Raw genomic sequence first — 16,259 nt, 5'->3', positions numbered from 1 at the left:
CTTTGTTGAGGTCGACTTCAGTAAAGGGGATGTCTCCTGAGCTGCGGCCATTTGTGCGTGGGATGGGTGCCGCTTGTGAGGAGAATTGGTAGACTTCGTGGAAGACACCTACTCATCCACTTTTCTCTCTGGAGGACGTGACCGAGTCGTCTTGGAAGGTGATTATGTTGATGGTTCTGTTGGTGTCTCTGTCAGAGGAATGCTGGCGTCGCTCGTGACGTGATCGCTCGTTTGAGCATCCTCTAGCATGAGAACGAGCTCTTTTGCTTGGGCGCAGTGGAGTTCGGCTTCGCTCTCTGCGAGCCATGAGTTTGTGACGCAGATCGCCATCGGGTATATCAGTATAATGTTTGATATGTCCTGCCTCGATGAGGTCTTGAAGGTAGTACTTGAGCCCCCGGCATTCGTTGGTCTCATGGCACTTTACTTTATGGAAAGCGCAGTACGACTTTCCTGGTGTGTCCTCTTGCCGTTTTACCTCAAGTCGGTAATAGGCCATATTTTTTATTTTCTCTAGTATGTAACTTGGAGATCTTGTAAGCACTGCGAACTCACTTTTGGTTTAGTTTCGGTTGCTAGTCTGCTGACCCTGTTGCTTGGGTCGCTTGTTGGAAGATGAGGCATTATCTGAGATCGTAGCGGCCTCGCCTGCTGCCTTCAGCTATTCTTTTTCGATGCCTTCCGCAAGCTTGATGTACTTCTCCATACGTGCGTACAATTCGGCCAGTGTTTCAGGGTGCTCTTTCATGAGCGACCTGGATAGATTAGTGTTTTTCCCGATCGCATTGGAGAAGGCCACTGTGGCGAACGACTCCTTGAGGCCGCTCTCCATGAACAGTAGCTCTGTATTGAAACGTCCCAAGAAGGTGTGAATTGGTTCGTCACTCTTTTGAGACAATTGGAAGAGTGAATTGAGGTCGGCTGTCTTACGTCTGTTGTGGACGTACTGGCTGGCGAACTGGTTGGTGAGCTTTTCGAAGCTGTCGATTGAGTTTGGTCCGAGTGAGTAGAACTAGTCGAGAGCTCCATCCTTTAAACTTGCTGGGAACAAGCGGTATTGTAGGTGGTTGAACTCCTGCGCATTGTTGAGTGTAAGGCTATGAATATAGCGAGCCACGTGCTGACCCGGGCACGTGCTGCCGTTGTACATTGCGAACCGAGGATGAATGAAATCCTAGGGAGAGGCTTTATTGAGTACCTCTAGTGTGAAAGGTGATGCCCAGTACGTCTTCAGCATCTTATGGACGACCTGAGTGGCGTCCTTCTTCCCAGTGCTCTGTTCGATCCGCTGGGAGAGGTTGTTGATCTGTTGGTTGACCTCATTGATCCCGTCCTTAGCGGTAACCCCATTTAGTCTCTGGGACTCGACCTGGGTTTTGAGAGCGGTGTTTTCCTGTCGGAGCTGGATGATGCTACCGTTCATGGCTTCCACCTGGGTAGCCATAGTCTTCAATTGATCTTGGAGGCTTTCCATGCTTCGTGGGCTTGAAAATTTGCAATTATAAGAAGATGGTTGGAAGTAATGTAAATTTTGAGTAGATGAATTTTCAAGAAATTCGATCCACAGACTGCGCCAATGTAAATGTTATATTTCGTCTAACCTTAAAGGTGTAGGTAATTTGGAGGAGATGGAATGGTTGATTAGGTTTGACCGAGTTCGTATGGACGAACTGTCTACGTATCAAGTTATCTCTCTGGGAGGGGGGGACTTGAATCAGGTCAAACGTAGTTCCTCAGCCTCTTTATATATGCAAGATGCTCGCGCCTCTTACTCTCCCACTTCAGATCAAATCCAGGTCTTCAGGTCACTTATGAGCCATGAATGTGAGTTATGAAAAATCAATGAGTTGCGTGCCTAAAGCTTTGGTCTTGAGGGTTGCAATAAAGGCTTACGTTATTGAGGACGCGAGGAATGAGCGCTAGTGAGGTCACTTCATGGTGAGATTGTCTACTCGACTCGAGTCAGTTTGAAGCGAGCTTGCAGGTCGAGTATGGGAGATCGGTTGGTGGTGACGTTACTCTGGGTATGAGTTAAATAGGTTGCTTGCCTTAGTCGAGTCACTATGAAGCGAGCTCTGAGGACGAGAATACGAGGTTGGTTGTTAGTTCTTTATATGCTGGACACATGTATGGTATTCATTGGATGTGAATACTACTCCTTCACAGAACCATAGTAAAAAAAAAAACAAATGTAGCAGTTTCAGCCTTTCCGGTGTGGTTGTTTTGGGATAGGATGGGATAGGAACAATAGTAACAAAATTCGAACTTTATACCAATTCATATTTACTCGAGAATGTATGATTGGGTTATAGGTGAATAGGTGATTGTGAAAAAAGAAGTTGTTCAAATACCACTTTCAATCAATTTTTCTTTTAGACTGATAGGCAATAATGCAATATAAGCTGTATATATAACTATAACTAATTTAGTCAATTAAAATAAATAATTGTTGTACAACGTGGGTTTACATCATATCGTTGCCAAATGCCAATGTTTCATTTTCAATAAGAGATAAATTACCGGAAAAAAAATCAATAATAATAGATCAAACTTTAATGATGATTGAAGATGACGATGGAGACCATATATTAAGAATCGAGTAAATAGAGTTTTGAACAAACTTTCACGTGAAAGCTTGTACATTTTGTCGGCAAGTATACGCTATGTTACTCATGCTCCGTTGTATCTGGTACCAGAAATGGAATTGGAAGAATATTACAGACAGACTATATCACAATAATCACCGTTAAAGACACGTGGCATCATTTGGTTAGATGCAGTATAGACTTTCCAACGTTGGCTTACAATATTAATTTTGGCACGATATAATAATGCTTACGATCTTGCTTGATTTATCATTTTTTTCTTTTTGCCCTTTCACTTTCTCCACCCGCTGGCCACTCATATTAATAACTCCAATCTTTCTCATATTTTGAGTTCTTATCTTGATCATTTGCAAGTTTTTTAGTGTCCAACAATGGCAGAAAAGGTTCTTGAAACTTTACTTTATTTTGTTTGTTTCAAAGTTCATTTCAGTTGTAGTACGGTACTGTGGTTTGATCCATTTTCTCTATTTTTTGTTGAATATATAGATATCAACATTGGTGTTGAAAGTGGATCTTAACTGCACCAAATGTTACAATAAGATGAGGAAAACTCTTTGTCAATATCACTATGGTGAGTTGTTTTTTATGTCATTTTCATAAGTGTTGAATATTTTTAGTTATTCTTTGTATCATATTCATAATCTTTTTTTCTTAAAGTGTTTCTGGTTGTGTATATAAAAAGTAGAATTAAAGAAGAAATGGTACTTAGAATGATATTTGGTGGTCTGTTTTTGGAACAAGAGAAATCTATAGCCAAACAATTGATAAGAAGCACGGTACGATTACAATAACTGGTCATTTCGACCCGCAAACATTCTCAAAGAAGCTCAACAGCAATGGAGGTAAAGTAATAAAAGGTATAGAGATCAAACAAAATGCCAAGAAGGAAGAAGAGAAACCAAAGCCAAAACAAGCCGATGCGAAACCCGACAAACCAAAGCAAGCCGATGCAAAATCCGACAAGCCACAGGAAATAAAGGCCGCCGAGAAGCCGAAAAAAGCAGAAGAAGCCAAATCAGATCCACCAAAACAAGCTGCACCGGCAGCCAAACCATCTGAACCAGGGCCACCGATGAAATTGGTGGAACCGGGTCCGGTCCTTGCATATCCACCATGGGTCCAACCATATGGTGCATATTCAGTACCATGTTATGAGGGTTATGTTGGAGGTCCAGTTTATGATGGTTATGGACATGCTTATGGAAGACAGCCGTGCTATGATAACTATGGAGGAAATAATAGGGTCAATGGGTACAATAATGATGGTTCAGATTATTTCAGTGAAAAAAACCCAACCTGCACTATCATGTAATTACTGGATGTAGCCTAATAATGTTCTAAAGCTGCTTTGTCCTTTTTGGTAGGGGCGGTGGTGGCTATTTGCCCAAATTGAGCTAAAGTTTGGAATAAGAGGTCTAATTGAGACTCAATGAAATAAGCAATATTGTCTTTATCAAAAGAAAAATATAAGCAATATTGTAATTGAGACAATGTTATTATGAAGTTACTGAAAGTTTCATACATAATCACAATTATACTTATTTTTCTTTGTTGTGAAAGAACTTATCGTAAACTTGGTGATTGGCATACTTATAATAATTAATCTTACTTGAGGTTGTTGCTGTTTAGGGTTGTTTCTTTTTGCCGAATTCTCAATTTTTTTGAAATCCGACTCAAAATTGGTCTGGTTCTGGGTGTAGTTTTCATGAGCCAATTTTCCGATTTCCAAAAATTTCGAAAAAAAATAGATCGGATTCGGATATAACTCTAAAAACCGATCTGATCCGATATCCGATCCGAAAGTTTCGATATATAGCCGATCCAAAATTTCCGATATTTTTGTCAATTTATTTCGAAAATATGTACTTCTCTCACTATACACTTGATTAGATCTCAACCAGATCTCGACCGTTCATTTATTTTCTAGTTTTTTACTTCCAAAAACAAAACAAAAACATAACCTAGCCGCTACTTCCCCACTTGAATTGGACCACTCCACTGTCATTACACCGTCTGCCTTAACAACAATGATATGAAAAAAAAAATGTCATTGAGTCATACAATGACTTCCAGACCAATTCAAAAGCCAAATTTCAATAGATAGAATGTTATGTAAAGCTACTTAGAGTCCAAGACCATAATCCATTATTCATGCAGACACTCCACGCTTCAATTTCCATACACGAAAAAAGATTGAAACATTACAACTATCCAGACCTTAACAGAATGTAATGCTTGCAGTTGGTGACTGCAGGTTCTTTTTCTCATTTTTTTCTTAGATAACTTGTTTGAATGAAAATGGATTTTCTCAGTAAACAAGTGTGTATTGCTGTTGGTAGTTGGTGGCTGCAGGTTCTTTTTCTCATTTTTTTCTTGGATAACTTGTTTGAATGAAAATGGATTTTTTCAGTAAACAAGTGTGTATTGCTGTTGATACATTGGTGTTGTGGACATGGTTTTCTCTCCCTAAAATGAACATTGGCGTATGATATTCCAACAATAATTGAAAGTAAAGAGATTTTTAAAAATTTACCATGTATTCCGAAATTTCCGAATTATTTTGAAATTGAAAATATATTTTGAATCCGAAAAAAAATTGGAAAATTCCAAAAGAGGTAATCCGATCAGATCGGAAGTCACCCCCACCTCTATTGCTGTTACATCAGGTACCACAGCAAAAGTTTTTGATACAAATTATCTGGTCCTACCGTCCTAGAGACTAGATAAATGGGCGAGAGACTAAATAGTACGACTACTGATATGTATTGATTGCGTGCATGGCCTGTGTTTTCAATGGAGATCGACTTTACGGCTGTTACGGAATCTTTTTTAAGGAGTGTATATTTACACCGTACCAAAACGTTTTAGATGAGTGTAATAATAATCAAATTGGTGTAGGAAAACTTTATCATCATAATTACAAGATTGATCCGTTTGATCTTAGCTTAGCTTAATAAGAAAGTATCTCCACGAAGAACTTGTAATAATATAACACAAAAGAGAATAAAAGATGGTGACACCTGAACGGAGTTAATGGTTGTCTAATTTGGCAAGACATCCTTTTCATGTTTATTTCGTCTTTATGAAGGGCCATTCACCATTTTTTCTCTCAACACATCTACAAGTATCTGAACCGTGCCATGTGTAAAAGAGTAATACTTTATTTATAGATTAAGGTTGTAATAATGAGAAAGTAGTTGCATTCTTTCTTTGGAGAAGAGTTGCCTACATATTGAGTCTTTTTGCCAAACTCGAATCAAACCAATCATAATTCCTATTTCCCTTTTATAGTTGTAGGACTGCCATTTCCTCTTCTACATGAAGTCGTTACAAAGTAATGACCTGGTTGAGCTCTTGCTCTCATTTCTTTTAATGGGTGTGTAACTTTCTTCATGTAGATTTGTTTTCTTCACAAAAACAACTTCACTTTGATTGTACAAAGTACAATATAGAAGGAGATGATATATATATATATATATATATATATATATATATATATATATATATATATATATATATATATATTTTTTTTTTTTTTTTTTTTTTTTTTAGCTAAAGAGTGATTTTGTATTAAAATAAAAATGATACAAAAGTAGCAAAAAGAAAAAGTTTACATTGTTTCCTGGGCTGTGGGAGACCACACCCCTTTTCTAACTAATTGAGAAACCTATAGTAGGTTAACTCTGGGTTCTCTATCCGGTTCAGAAATTGTAGCTTTCCATTCCACCATTGTTTACATCCCCTGTTAAGACTTATTCCTTTGTTTGCGCAATGATCAACAACAAAGTTAACTTCGCACCAAGAGCTTGTAATTCTCACATCAATGTTGCTGAGTTTAATTCTATTCCATGTTGCTCGTACTTTCCACAAAACATTGTCAGTTTGAAAGGCCTTAGCCGCTGCCGCAGAATCTGTGTCCACCCATATGTGTAGCCAACCTTGCTCGATAGCTTTCGTTATACCTTCCACTATGGCAGTAGATTCTGCTTCATAATTCGTTGTCACTCCCAATCCTCCAATATATGTACCAATGACAGTACCATTATAATCTCGATACACTGTTGCCCATCCAGCATTGCCCGGGTTCCCCCTTGACGCACCATCAGTGTTCACTTTTATGTACCCTGAAGGAGGAAGGTACCAATAGCACTCCAACATTCGAGGGGCACTCCTTTTTCTTGTTTGTAGCTGAAAATTGTGCAAAGTAGTGAGGTCCTTGGTTGTGTTGTCCATATTCCCCTTGGACTGCTCATATGCATACTTCGCTGCCCTTGAAATACAAGGCACCATGTTGTGAAATCTCCCACTTTTGATTTCATCATACACCATTTTGTTGCAAAATTTCCAGATGCTTACCATCGCAGTGACTGCGCATGCTTTCCATATATCCTTGATTAAAGGGCTTCTCTCCTTAAATGCTCCCATCATATCTGAAACTTGATCGATGCTTTTTATTTCGCAAAACCAGCCTGTAATCAGTTCCCACAACCTTCTAGAGAGTGGACAAATAAAGAATAGGTGAGTAAAAGTTTCCGAGCTATTTTTACACATACAACACATGGATGCCAGTTTGAACCCTCGAACTATTAGGCTTCCATCATAGTAGATGCCTTTTTGTAGAGTCTTCCACCCCAATGCAGTTGTTCTTGGATGTATTTGGGCAGTCCAGAGGAATTTGTGCCATGGCAGTGAGTTCTTTTTTTCTCTGATGGCTTCGCATGCTATTCTAACAGTGAATTGGCCACATAGGTACCCTTCATTTATTTGTTTTTGGATTGAAATTACCGTTCAAATTTCAAAATACACACACACACGCCATGACACAACAATTTAAATATTGCCCAAAAAGTATAAAAGCAAAGCTTTTGGATTAATTTATCACTAAAAATGTAAGAATGAGGGACAGTAAGAGTGATGACATTTAAGTACATAAAAAATAACAAAAACGCAACCGAATTTTCATTAATTTTTTTTTTTTTTTTTTTAGCGAATTTTTGAAAAATTAGCCAAAAATTCGGAAAAAACTCATATTATTCGTTTCAAGGCAAAAAATCATGAATTATTGCGAATCTTTCAAACATTCGGAAGTATTATACGTTTTGCCCTTCAAAAATTCGATTCGCGAATTATTCACGAATAATTCGGCGAATTGCTAACAAGGACCTCAATACCAACTCGAGTGAGAATTTGAGTCATAGTGGGGGAGAAATTCCACCCATTTGGATTGATGTACAAGCTCAAAGTATTTTTTTAATGGCTTCCAGAGGGGATTGCTAGTCATCAGCAACTCACTCACACTTTTCTCTCCAGCCCACCTATCCTTCCATAGATGTATGCTCTTGCCATTGCCCACGACCCATGTGAAGTGATCCTCTATGATTTTTAGTACTTCTTTCATCCCACTCCAGAGCAGAGAGTATTTCTTCATGATTTCACCAGCCTTGTTGAAGTACTTCCCTCTCATGTATTTAGCCCATATACAATCTTCTGTGAGGATGCCCTAATTAAGCTAATTTCATCAGCATGGACCTGTTGATGTCTTTGAATTTCTTGAGCCCTAGCCCTCCCTCACACCTCGGTTTGCATACTTTATCCCATGCAACCGTAATCATCTTTCTGTCGGTAGATTTTCCAGTCCAGAGGAAGTTTATGATAATTTGTTCACACTCCTTTCTTACCGCCAAGGGCCATCTATAAATGGCCATGTTATGTACCGGGATACTGTTCAAAACATGCTTCACCAAAAGAATTCTCCCTTGAAAGGATAAACTCTTGCCAATCCAGCTAGAGATTCGAGTTCTTATCTTATCCAAAAGTGGAGTAAGCATAGCTTTCATGACTCTTCCTTGGAATAGAGGCACTCCCAGATACTTTTCCGGCAGTTCACCTTCTTTGATTTCCAGTAGGCCCTCTATCTATGTTTTTCTTTGTCGGTGCATCTTGCTTAGAAATATTTTACATTTTTCCCTATTGACACTACACCAGAATTGTAAAAAAAGGACGGGGTCTTTAGACGGATTTGGTCGTCTTCAATTTAGGATGGGCTTCTTAGTCCCAATTGAGAAAAGCCCGTCGTGTTGTTTATCTTTGAAATATTGAGGACGTTTTTCCTTGTCCTTAATATAGGATGGACAATTTAGTCTCAAATTTTGCTAGACGATACCGTCGCTACGAAGAAAACCCCCTCTTTAGCCATCGCACACTTTTCTCAAACAATTTTTTTTCTTTTCTTTAAAGTGGGAACTCGCCTTCTTCCTCCCCTCCACAAACCTTAGTCTTACTGAAAAAAGGATCGGCCCCTTAATACGTCAACGGAAGTACTCAACACAAATCTGCTCCACCAGTCCTAATTTTCATTTATTCTCTTCCTCTCTCCTCCATCACTTGTGTGAGTGGGCTGTGTCTGCTTACCCTCGAGACTCCAAGGTATGGGTTTCTCATTTTTCCTTTTACAACTCTTTGCTTGGTTTTTCAGTAATCATTTTGATGTCGGATTTGGGGGTTAGGGTTTGCCAACTATGGGTTTGAGAGACTTGCTGAGAAAATGATTTTCTTGTTGGGTTTAGTTATGTCGGGTTTGGCATGGAATCTCTGAAATTGTGCTGGTACATCATAGTCAATCAATTGCTTGAAAACCCTTTCATGTTTATAAGTTTTAACAATTGATTCACTGTTTCCCAGTGTTTGATTATATGACTAAAATGAGTGACAGTTATATGAACCAATTCAGCGTAGACATTTATGGTACCATTAATGCTAAAAAGACCCGGGAAGCCCTCTTTGGGTTTCTCAGTAAAAGCTTGTTTAAAAAGATTTTGCCGTAATTGTTTTGTTGTTTTTTTTTTCCATTGTTGTTTTGCTATAATTTATAGAACTTAATTAATTGGTGTTGGTAAAGTGACATCGAATATAATGTTCATTGCACCTTGACAACAACCTCCCCATCGGTTAAATCCGATGGAGTTTTACCCAAAGTCTTGGAACTGGTTGGCCACTATCGTATGGGCATGGACAGAAACTTCAAAGTTGATTTTGTGGGTGATTAGGGTGGGGATGGGAGGGGAATACAATGTTGACAATGTTTTTAATGTACCAAGCATTGATCTTTGATGGTTTTATGATGATTTAGAAGTGTTTTATGAGACCCTTTTATTAAAATCTTCGTTTATATGATTTTTACTTCATTTTTTTTTAGCTTTAGTGTGATTTATATGGGGATGGACATGGGATTCATTAGATGGGTAGTCAAAAATCAATTTCACCTTGTGTTTTTGCTAGTTCATGTTGTAGCATGGTTATCTGGCTGTCAGAATCGGTCTATAATCTTTACACGACCATAAACCGGATCTTGGACTTGATGTGTTGCCTCGTCGACAAATAATCTGCTACTCACGCGCCCGCATGAGGGATTGGAAGTTGTTGCAGTCCAACAAAGCAGAAGAAGATTTCAGCAAAAAAAAAAACACAAAGCAGAAGATTAAGTTGGAGCAACATGTTGTTTGAGATGCAAGTACTCAGAGTATTTCGTAAGGTACAACTGATAGCCCCACCAAAAGTTAAATGCTACCAATGTCACACACACACATAAAACATATTAAAACACAAGCTTCAATAAAAATTGCTCACCAGAGGAGATCGTATATATTTCTTCCTAGGTGTCTGTGTCACTAAGTGACAATTAGAACTTAGTCTCTACTCATTCTATAACACTAGAGTTGGTATTCAAGTCGACCAAGTTCAGCTTCACAATGTTTAAGCTCGGCTGTTTAAGATATTTTTAATAGATGCAAGTACAATATTGTAATACCCCACATTTTTGTAACTGTAAATTGATTTGTCGCATTGAGTTTCCTTAAGTTACATGGTTTGTTTGATTTGGAGGTCAAGTGTTAATACTAAAAAGGTAACTTACTTTTTTGTGTTAATGAGTTCTGTGAACGTGTTGTGCCAATTTTGATATTATCTAATCGAGTTGTTGGGTTGGCGCCAATGTAATGACTTGGAATTTCACTGAAGGGTATTCTAATAATTTTACGTACCATTTTAGTGCTAATAAAGAAAATTTTGTGTAGATTTATTTCGTCAACGATAGTCGGAAATTATTTTGTATTGATATTAAATTAGTCTCGGTTACAAGGTACGGTAACCGGAGTATATTTTATTCATTTGCTTGATTTTGTATTATTTCCCAAATGTTTTGTATTAAAATATATGTTTTTTTTTTTATAATTGACTAACTAGCTTATAAGTGGGATGGTGTATATGTGCATGTGGGATGAAGAGGAGCAAACAAGGTATGTAAAATAAGCGTCGTTGATTATTAAGTTAACTAGACACTTCATTAGTTAAAGCATGAGCTGGTCTAGAGAATATATGTAAGTCTATCTCTATCTAACTTATGTAGGATAGGCGTGGGGTACACCTCCTGGAATAAAAGGAAGCTTATCATCTAATTTTAAGAGGGGGAGGCAAGTAGCCAACAACAAGCATGGATGCGCCCGGTCACCTTACCTGAAATGAATTATTAATGTTTCAAGGACAACACCTTTAGTTAGTAATTAAGACAAACAATGGCATGCAGGAAAATAATGAGAAAGGGGTTGGGCATTCTCCTCATCAGTTTATGGCATGTTATATCTTTTTTACATTGGAATTTCTCTCGAGAGAAAATGAGGAGGGGAGGATACAAAGAACTGAACATCACTAGTTCGTCTAGGTTCCGCTGAATCTATTTCAAGTTTTACATCATATTTATATTTTTCCTATTGAATTCATCCAATCTTATTAGTTAAACTTGAAATCTTACTTATTTGATGAAATTGATTGGTTCGAAAGATTGAGAGGGGTTATTTGTCGCAGTAAAATATCGAGACTTTTGATTAAAAATTCTATAGAATTGTCTATGGTTTCTTGGATTTATTGTTGTTGTCCGTGCTAATCTCAATTTGTAACTCAGTATTTAAATTTTGGTGTGTGAATATCAATCGTAGAAACTTAGGACTTGGGTCAAATTCTCTGGTTATATGATTTCAAAATAGGTCGTAGCTAGTGATGGAAGCGTTATCTACTACTGTTGGGGTTCATTCCTAAGGTGAGTAATTGTCTTTTAACTCTGTTTTAATGTTATTTGAACATGTTTAAGATTAGATTGAATGTGGTGTGGTTGTTGAATTTAAATTGAGTGCAAAGTGTTAAGGATGAATTGGAAATTTTGTGCTTCTGCCTCCTACTTTGATATTACATATAAAATTGAACGTTTGATATTTTTAATTGAATCCAACTCTGAATGAAAGTTGAATGAGTCCTTTGTTCAACGCAGAAAGCCCCAACTCATTTGGATGTGTGGGGAGAAAGTTATGGTTTCGGCAACTTAGGTCGTCAGAGTTTTTTTACTGCAGAAAACTAGTTTCAATGCACTGGATTGGGGTTGGTTTAGGGATTTTAATTTTGGTGTTAATTTTGTTAGTTTATGTACCCAGGTTTTATTGATGCGCTTAGAGACTTGGATGCTTGTTTAGCAATGGTGCATTTGTTTGCGGTCTAGCCTACACAAGTGTCTAAGGTTTGTATATAGTCTTTTCACTCGCCTAAAGGTAAGCTACTCGTCTTAGTTCGTTTTTTTTCACTTACATTCATTCAAGTACTTGTTTTAGCTCTTGTAGTCATTGAGTTAGATACTTACAATATATTATTACGAGTTGTCCAAACATTGGTTATAGTTTCACTCTGTTTTGTTGTGTATGCACAAAAGTTGTTTGCTGAAAATCTTATCTAGAAGTTCTATTATATGAAACAGACGACTAAATAACTAAGAGACTTACAAAAGTTCTGTTTTGTTTTGAATAATGAGTGTTAGTGGGGGTATTTCAAACTTTGGTAGTAAAATGGGCTTTTGTTGGGATGTGTTTATATATGATTTTTAAGGTGACTTGATGAGTGTAAAATCTTTTTTGTCCAGCTCAAGTTTAACTTTATTTATTCTTTGTTTATTAGATTTAACTTTAGAACTAGATGATGATTTGGTAAAGGTTGTTGCTCAACTCCATTATGTTATTAAGTGATGATAGAAGGTCCAAAATTCCAAGTGGAGTTCACTGATGATGGACAAGATACTAGACAATATCGAGCAAGTATGCCACAATAGTCGGGAAGGTGGCTAGGACACACTGCTCACCTATTTGTACAAGGACTGGGTAGATGTTCCAGAATTAATTAAAAAAAGATGATTTGTGGAAGGATGTCTAGGTAAGTACAAGTCACTCTACCTGATTTTATTTTAGTAAGCACTTTTAATTTAAGGTTTGTGTACCCATTAACATCAGTGATCTCGTGGGTCTCGCTAATTTCGTGTCTTCTCAGATCTTTTCTTTATATTTATTGATTTGAAATCCAACTTAAAACCTCATATAGATATAATCGAAGTTTGATAGGTTAAGAATATAAGAAAGTATATACAAAACAAGACAAAACTGTGAACGACTATCTCCCACAATATATTATATGATGTGTCTTCCCAATGATCCTTTTGACATGGAAAATAGTCAAAAGGCCTTATTGTACTCCCGATAGACATGGTATAAGTAATTCTTTCCAGTCATCTCTGTAACTAGGATAAACAATGTTCTAGCACAGCCATGGTATAACCTTTCTCACTATGATATGGATTGCCCTAAGTGAATCTAACACTACCTAAACCCTCGGATATCCGACCTTTAAACATATTTCTAGCCTGGTCTGAATAGCTACTATCTCTACCTTGAGTATTGAGCTGCTTTCCCCTTGAGGTACATGTACTTAGATCAGAGTAGTAATTTGATGATACTCTTCATCCACATATTCGTGCTACTTTGGCATACACGCCACACACTTTAAGATACGCAAGGGCAAGAGATCCGCATTTAAGGATTCTATCAAGTTCTTACAAGGGAGGGTTTCTTCAAATATGTATGCTAATATCAAATCGCATGAGAGAGTATGGTGAGATAGTGGGTCTCAACTCAACTTCTTGGGCATCTTATTGAATAATGTTGTCTAGCTAAATAGAAATACATTTGTATGTCATTTTACTCATTTAACTTTGTTTAGCCTTTAGTTGAACATTCTTTGCTGTATTTTTATATATTTCCCATACTTCAAGAACAAACTTCGATGAGAGTTGCTTTTGGTAAGCCACTAGCTAGGGACCTGTGCTAGGGTCTGTATTAGACATGTTCTTTCAATGCGATGCAAGGATGGTAACAAATTATGTACTTTGGTGATCTATTTGTTGCGTACTCTTTGTTTGTTGCAAGTAGCTAGCTATAGTTTTGGTACTTTGGTCCATTTTTTGTTGTTTGATTGTTTATTCAATTTAGAGTGTATTGGAATTTGAAGTTTGCAACTTTTGGCAGTTGTCTTTGATTTTCTGCCTAAAATTTGAAGAACAAGCTAGGAGTTGTATCAGACTAATTTAAGCAATTGTTTGATATTTTTCTAGTTTTCTGGAGTTGGAACTTATCATTATAAACCTTATAAGTTTCAACAGAATTGAGTGGGACTCCAAGTTTTGGAAGTTGAAATACAGCGTTAGTTTGCTTATATTATGCCTAAAAGTAGTAGTTTGGTTTGTTATGCTTCTTCTCAATACGTGAAACGCTATACCATTGTGGTTTATTTTAAATTCATTTTGGCTAATGCATGCATTAGATTTTCTAGAAACTTAATATTTCTTTTGTATGTAATACAGAGGAGAGGATCGAGGATGATGATGCCATTCTTGGATCGTGGTGCTATTTTGAACCTTCTAATGTTCTAAGTAAGTCGGTACTAGGATTTTTATTCCCTTGTGATTTTGTCTTTGTCTTGAACTTCATTATGTCGAGGCACATTTGTCCTTCAATTTCTTGTTTGTGTTGGAATAATTCAGCATTTTCATTATTGTTTTTTAAAGGTGAAAATGAAGAATCGACCGATTTTCAATGAGTAGATCACATGTTTTCTTCAATATTTTACCGAGATGAAATGTGTGTTAGCGTGAATGAAGTTATGCGTTATGTTGTGCGATGGAGCTTGGTGTTGAAGACTAGTAGAAAACAAATTGGTATTCATAAATGAGACATTGGTTGTTGATATTTATGAAGTATTTAGAGGTTAGTGCTAGGTTTAATTATTTGTTTTGGCTAAAGTGTTGATAGGCCTTGATCAATGTCAACAACTTATTTAATGTATTCTTGCTACAACACTTGTATGTTTTGGGGTTTGTTTTTATATATGTTTGGATGTGGCGAAAATCCCCACTATTTATTTTTGAATTTTTTTTCACTTATTGATAAAAAGGTATATTATATTTGTGATTGTGCAATGTTGGAAATGGTGTTGTGACTAGTGGTAGAGATTGTTAATGGATGGATAGAAGAATTTGGCTTGATATATCTTATTGAGTGAACAGGTGCTGGTCACCTGAACAAAAAAAAAATGCCAGAGAATTATTCTTTTAAAACAACAAACTATTAGTAACGGATATAACTGTTACAAATATTTGAACCTTCCATTTACGACGGTTCAGTGCATTCTAGATTTGAAAATATGTAGTTGCAGCAAAAAAAGGAAATTTGCTACGGTTTTGAATGTCCTATAATTAACGATGGCTTTAAGTGTCGCACACCCGTCGCATTTCTAATTCGCTTTACCACGCATTTTCCCGTCGTTAATATTAATGACAGGGCTATTCGCGACGAACTCTAGGACACCATTTCCCGTCATAAATCTCGATTTAGGACGGCAATTGCTGTCGTTTTTGGCCTTTTCTAGTGTAGTGTGATTCTTTGCCCCGATATATCTTGGTATCTATCTAGGACTTCCACTAGGTTTGTAAGAGTCCTCCTTTCCGCCTTACACAACAAGAAGATGGCATCCGCATATATTAAATGAGTTGGGCTACTGTGTGTGGCATTATGTACCATCCTCTTCATTTTTTTTCCCTTTCCAGCTTGTGAATGCTCCTGCTTAAGCATTCCTCCGCAAAGGCAAAAAGCAAAGGTGATAGAGGGTCACCTTGCCTAAGACCCCTATGAGCTTGAAATAAACCAACTGGACCTCCATTGAACATAATGGAGAGAAAGTTATGAGTGATTGCCCCCTTGATCCAGCTAATCCACTTGTCATTGAATCCAAACTGTTGTAGTACTCTCTATAAGAATTCCCAGTGGAGAGTGTCAAAAGCCTGAGAGATGTCAAGCTTTATGGCGATGCTTCCTCCATGTCTTTTGTCTTTTGTTCTTAAGCTCATTGATCATTTCAGGGGCTAGTCCTATATTTTGATGAGAGTTTCTGTGCCGGATAATCCACTTTGCTCCTCCAAGATGACTCTCATGGCTATGCTACTCAATCTCTCTGCAAGGACTTTAGTAACAATCTTATAACAGAAATTGGACATACAAATGGCCCTAAATCTGTTCAACTTATTTGCATTCTTGTCTTTGGGGATAAGAACCATGAAGTTAGAATTAAAGCATTTTGGCATTCGACTTATCTGAAAGAAATGTAAGACTGCATTTGTTACCTCCCATTCAATGATATCCCAGCAAAAGTGGTAAAAGAATCCATTGAATCCATCGGCCCAGGTGAACTGTTGGAATCTAGATTGAATACAGCTTTTCTGATTTCCTCTTTGGT

At 37.3% G+C, this 16,259-nt stretch overlaps 1 protein-coding gene and 1 long non-coding RNA gene across 2 annotated transcripts; both read left to right on the top strand.

The window, feature by feature from the left end:
- The first annotated feature begins 2,831 nt into the window (after positions 1-2,831).
- On the top strand, positions 2,832-4,151 carry LOC147504017 (uncharacterized). The gene is made up of 3 exons (XM_086557123.1): positions 2,832-2,989; positions 3,093-3,177; positions 3,350-4,151. Exons 1-3 carry the CDS (start codon positions 2,978-2,980, stop codon positions 3,916-3,918), a joined length of 666 nt encoding a protein of 221 aa, XP_086413249.1. The 5' UTR covers positions 2,832-2,977; the 3' UTR covers positions 3,919-4,151.
- A 6,967-nt stretch (positions 4,152-11,118) lies between these two features.
- On the top strand, positions 11,119-14,820 carry LOC147504016 (uncharacterized). Its single transcript, XR_015220326.1, has 3 exons — positions 11,119-12,851; positions 14,332-14,400; positions 14,536-14,820. It is a non-coding gene; the product is annotated as an uncharacterized LOC147504016 (long non-coding RNA).
- Positions 14,821-16,259: the final 1,439 nt, after the last annotated feature.

This window comes from Coptis chinensis, chromosome 4 (assembly GCF_015680905.1).
Source record: "Coptis chinensis isolate HL-2020 chromosome 4, ASM1568090v1, whole genome shotgun sequence".
Classification (NCBI taxonomy): domain Eukaryota; kingdom Viridiplantae; phylum Streptophyta; class Magnoliopsida; order Ranunculales; family Ranunculaceae; genus Coptis; species Coptis chinensis.
Note: the sequence above shows the minus strand (reverse complement) of the source record. Positions and strands in the feature narration are given on the sequence as shown.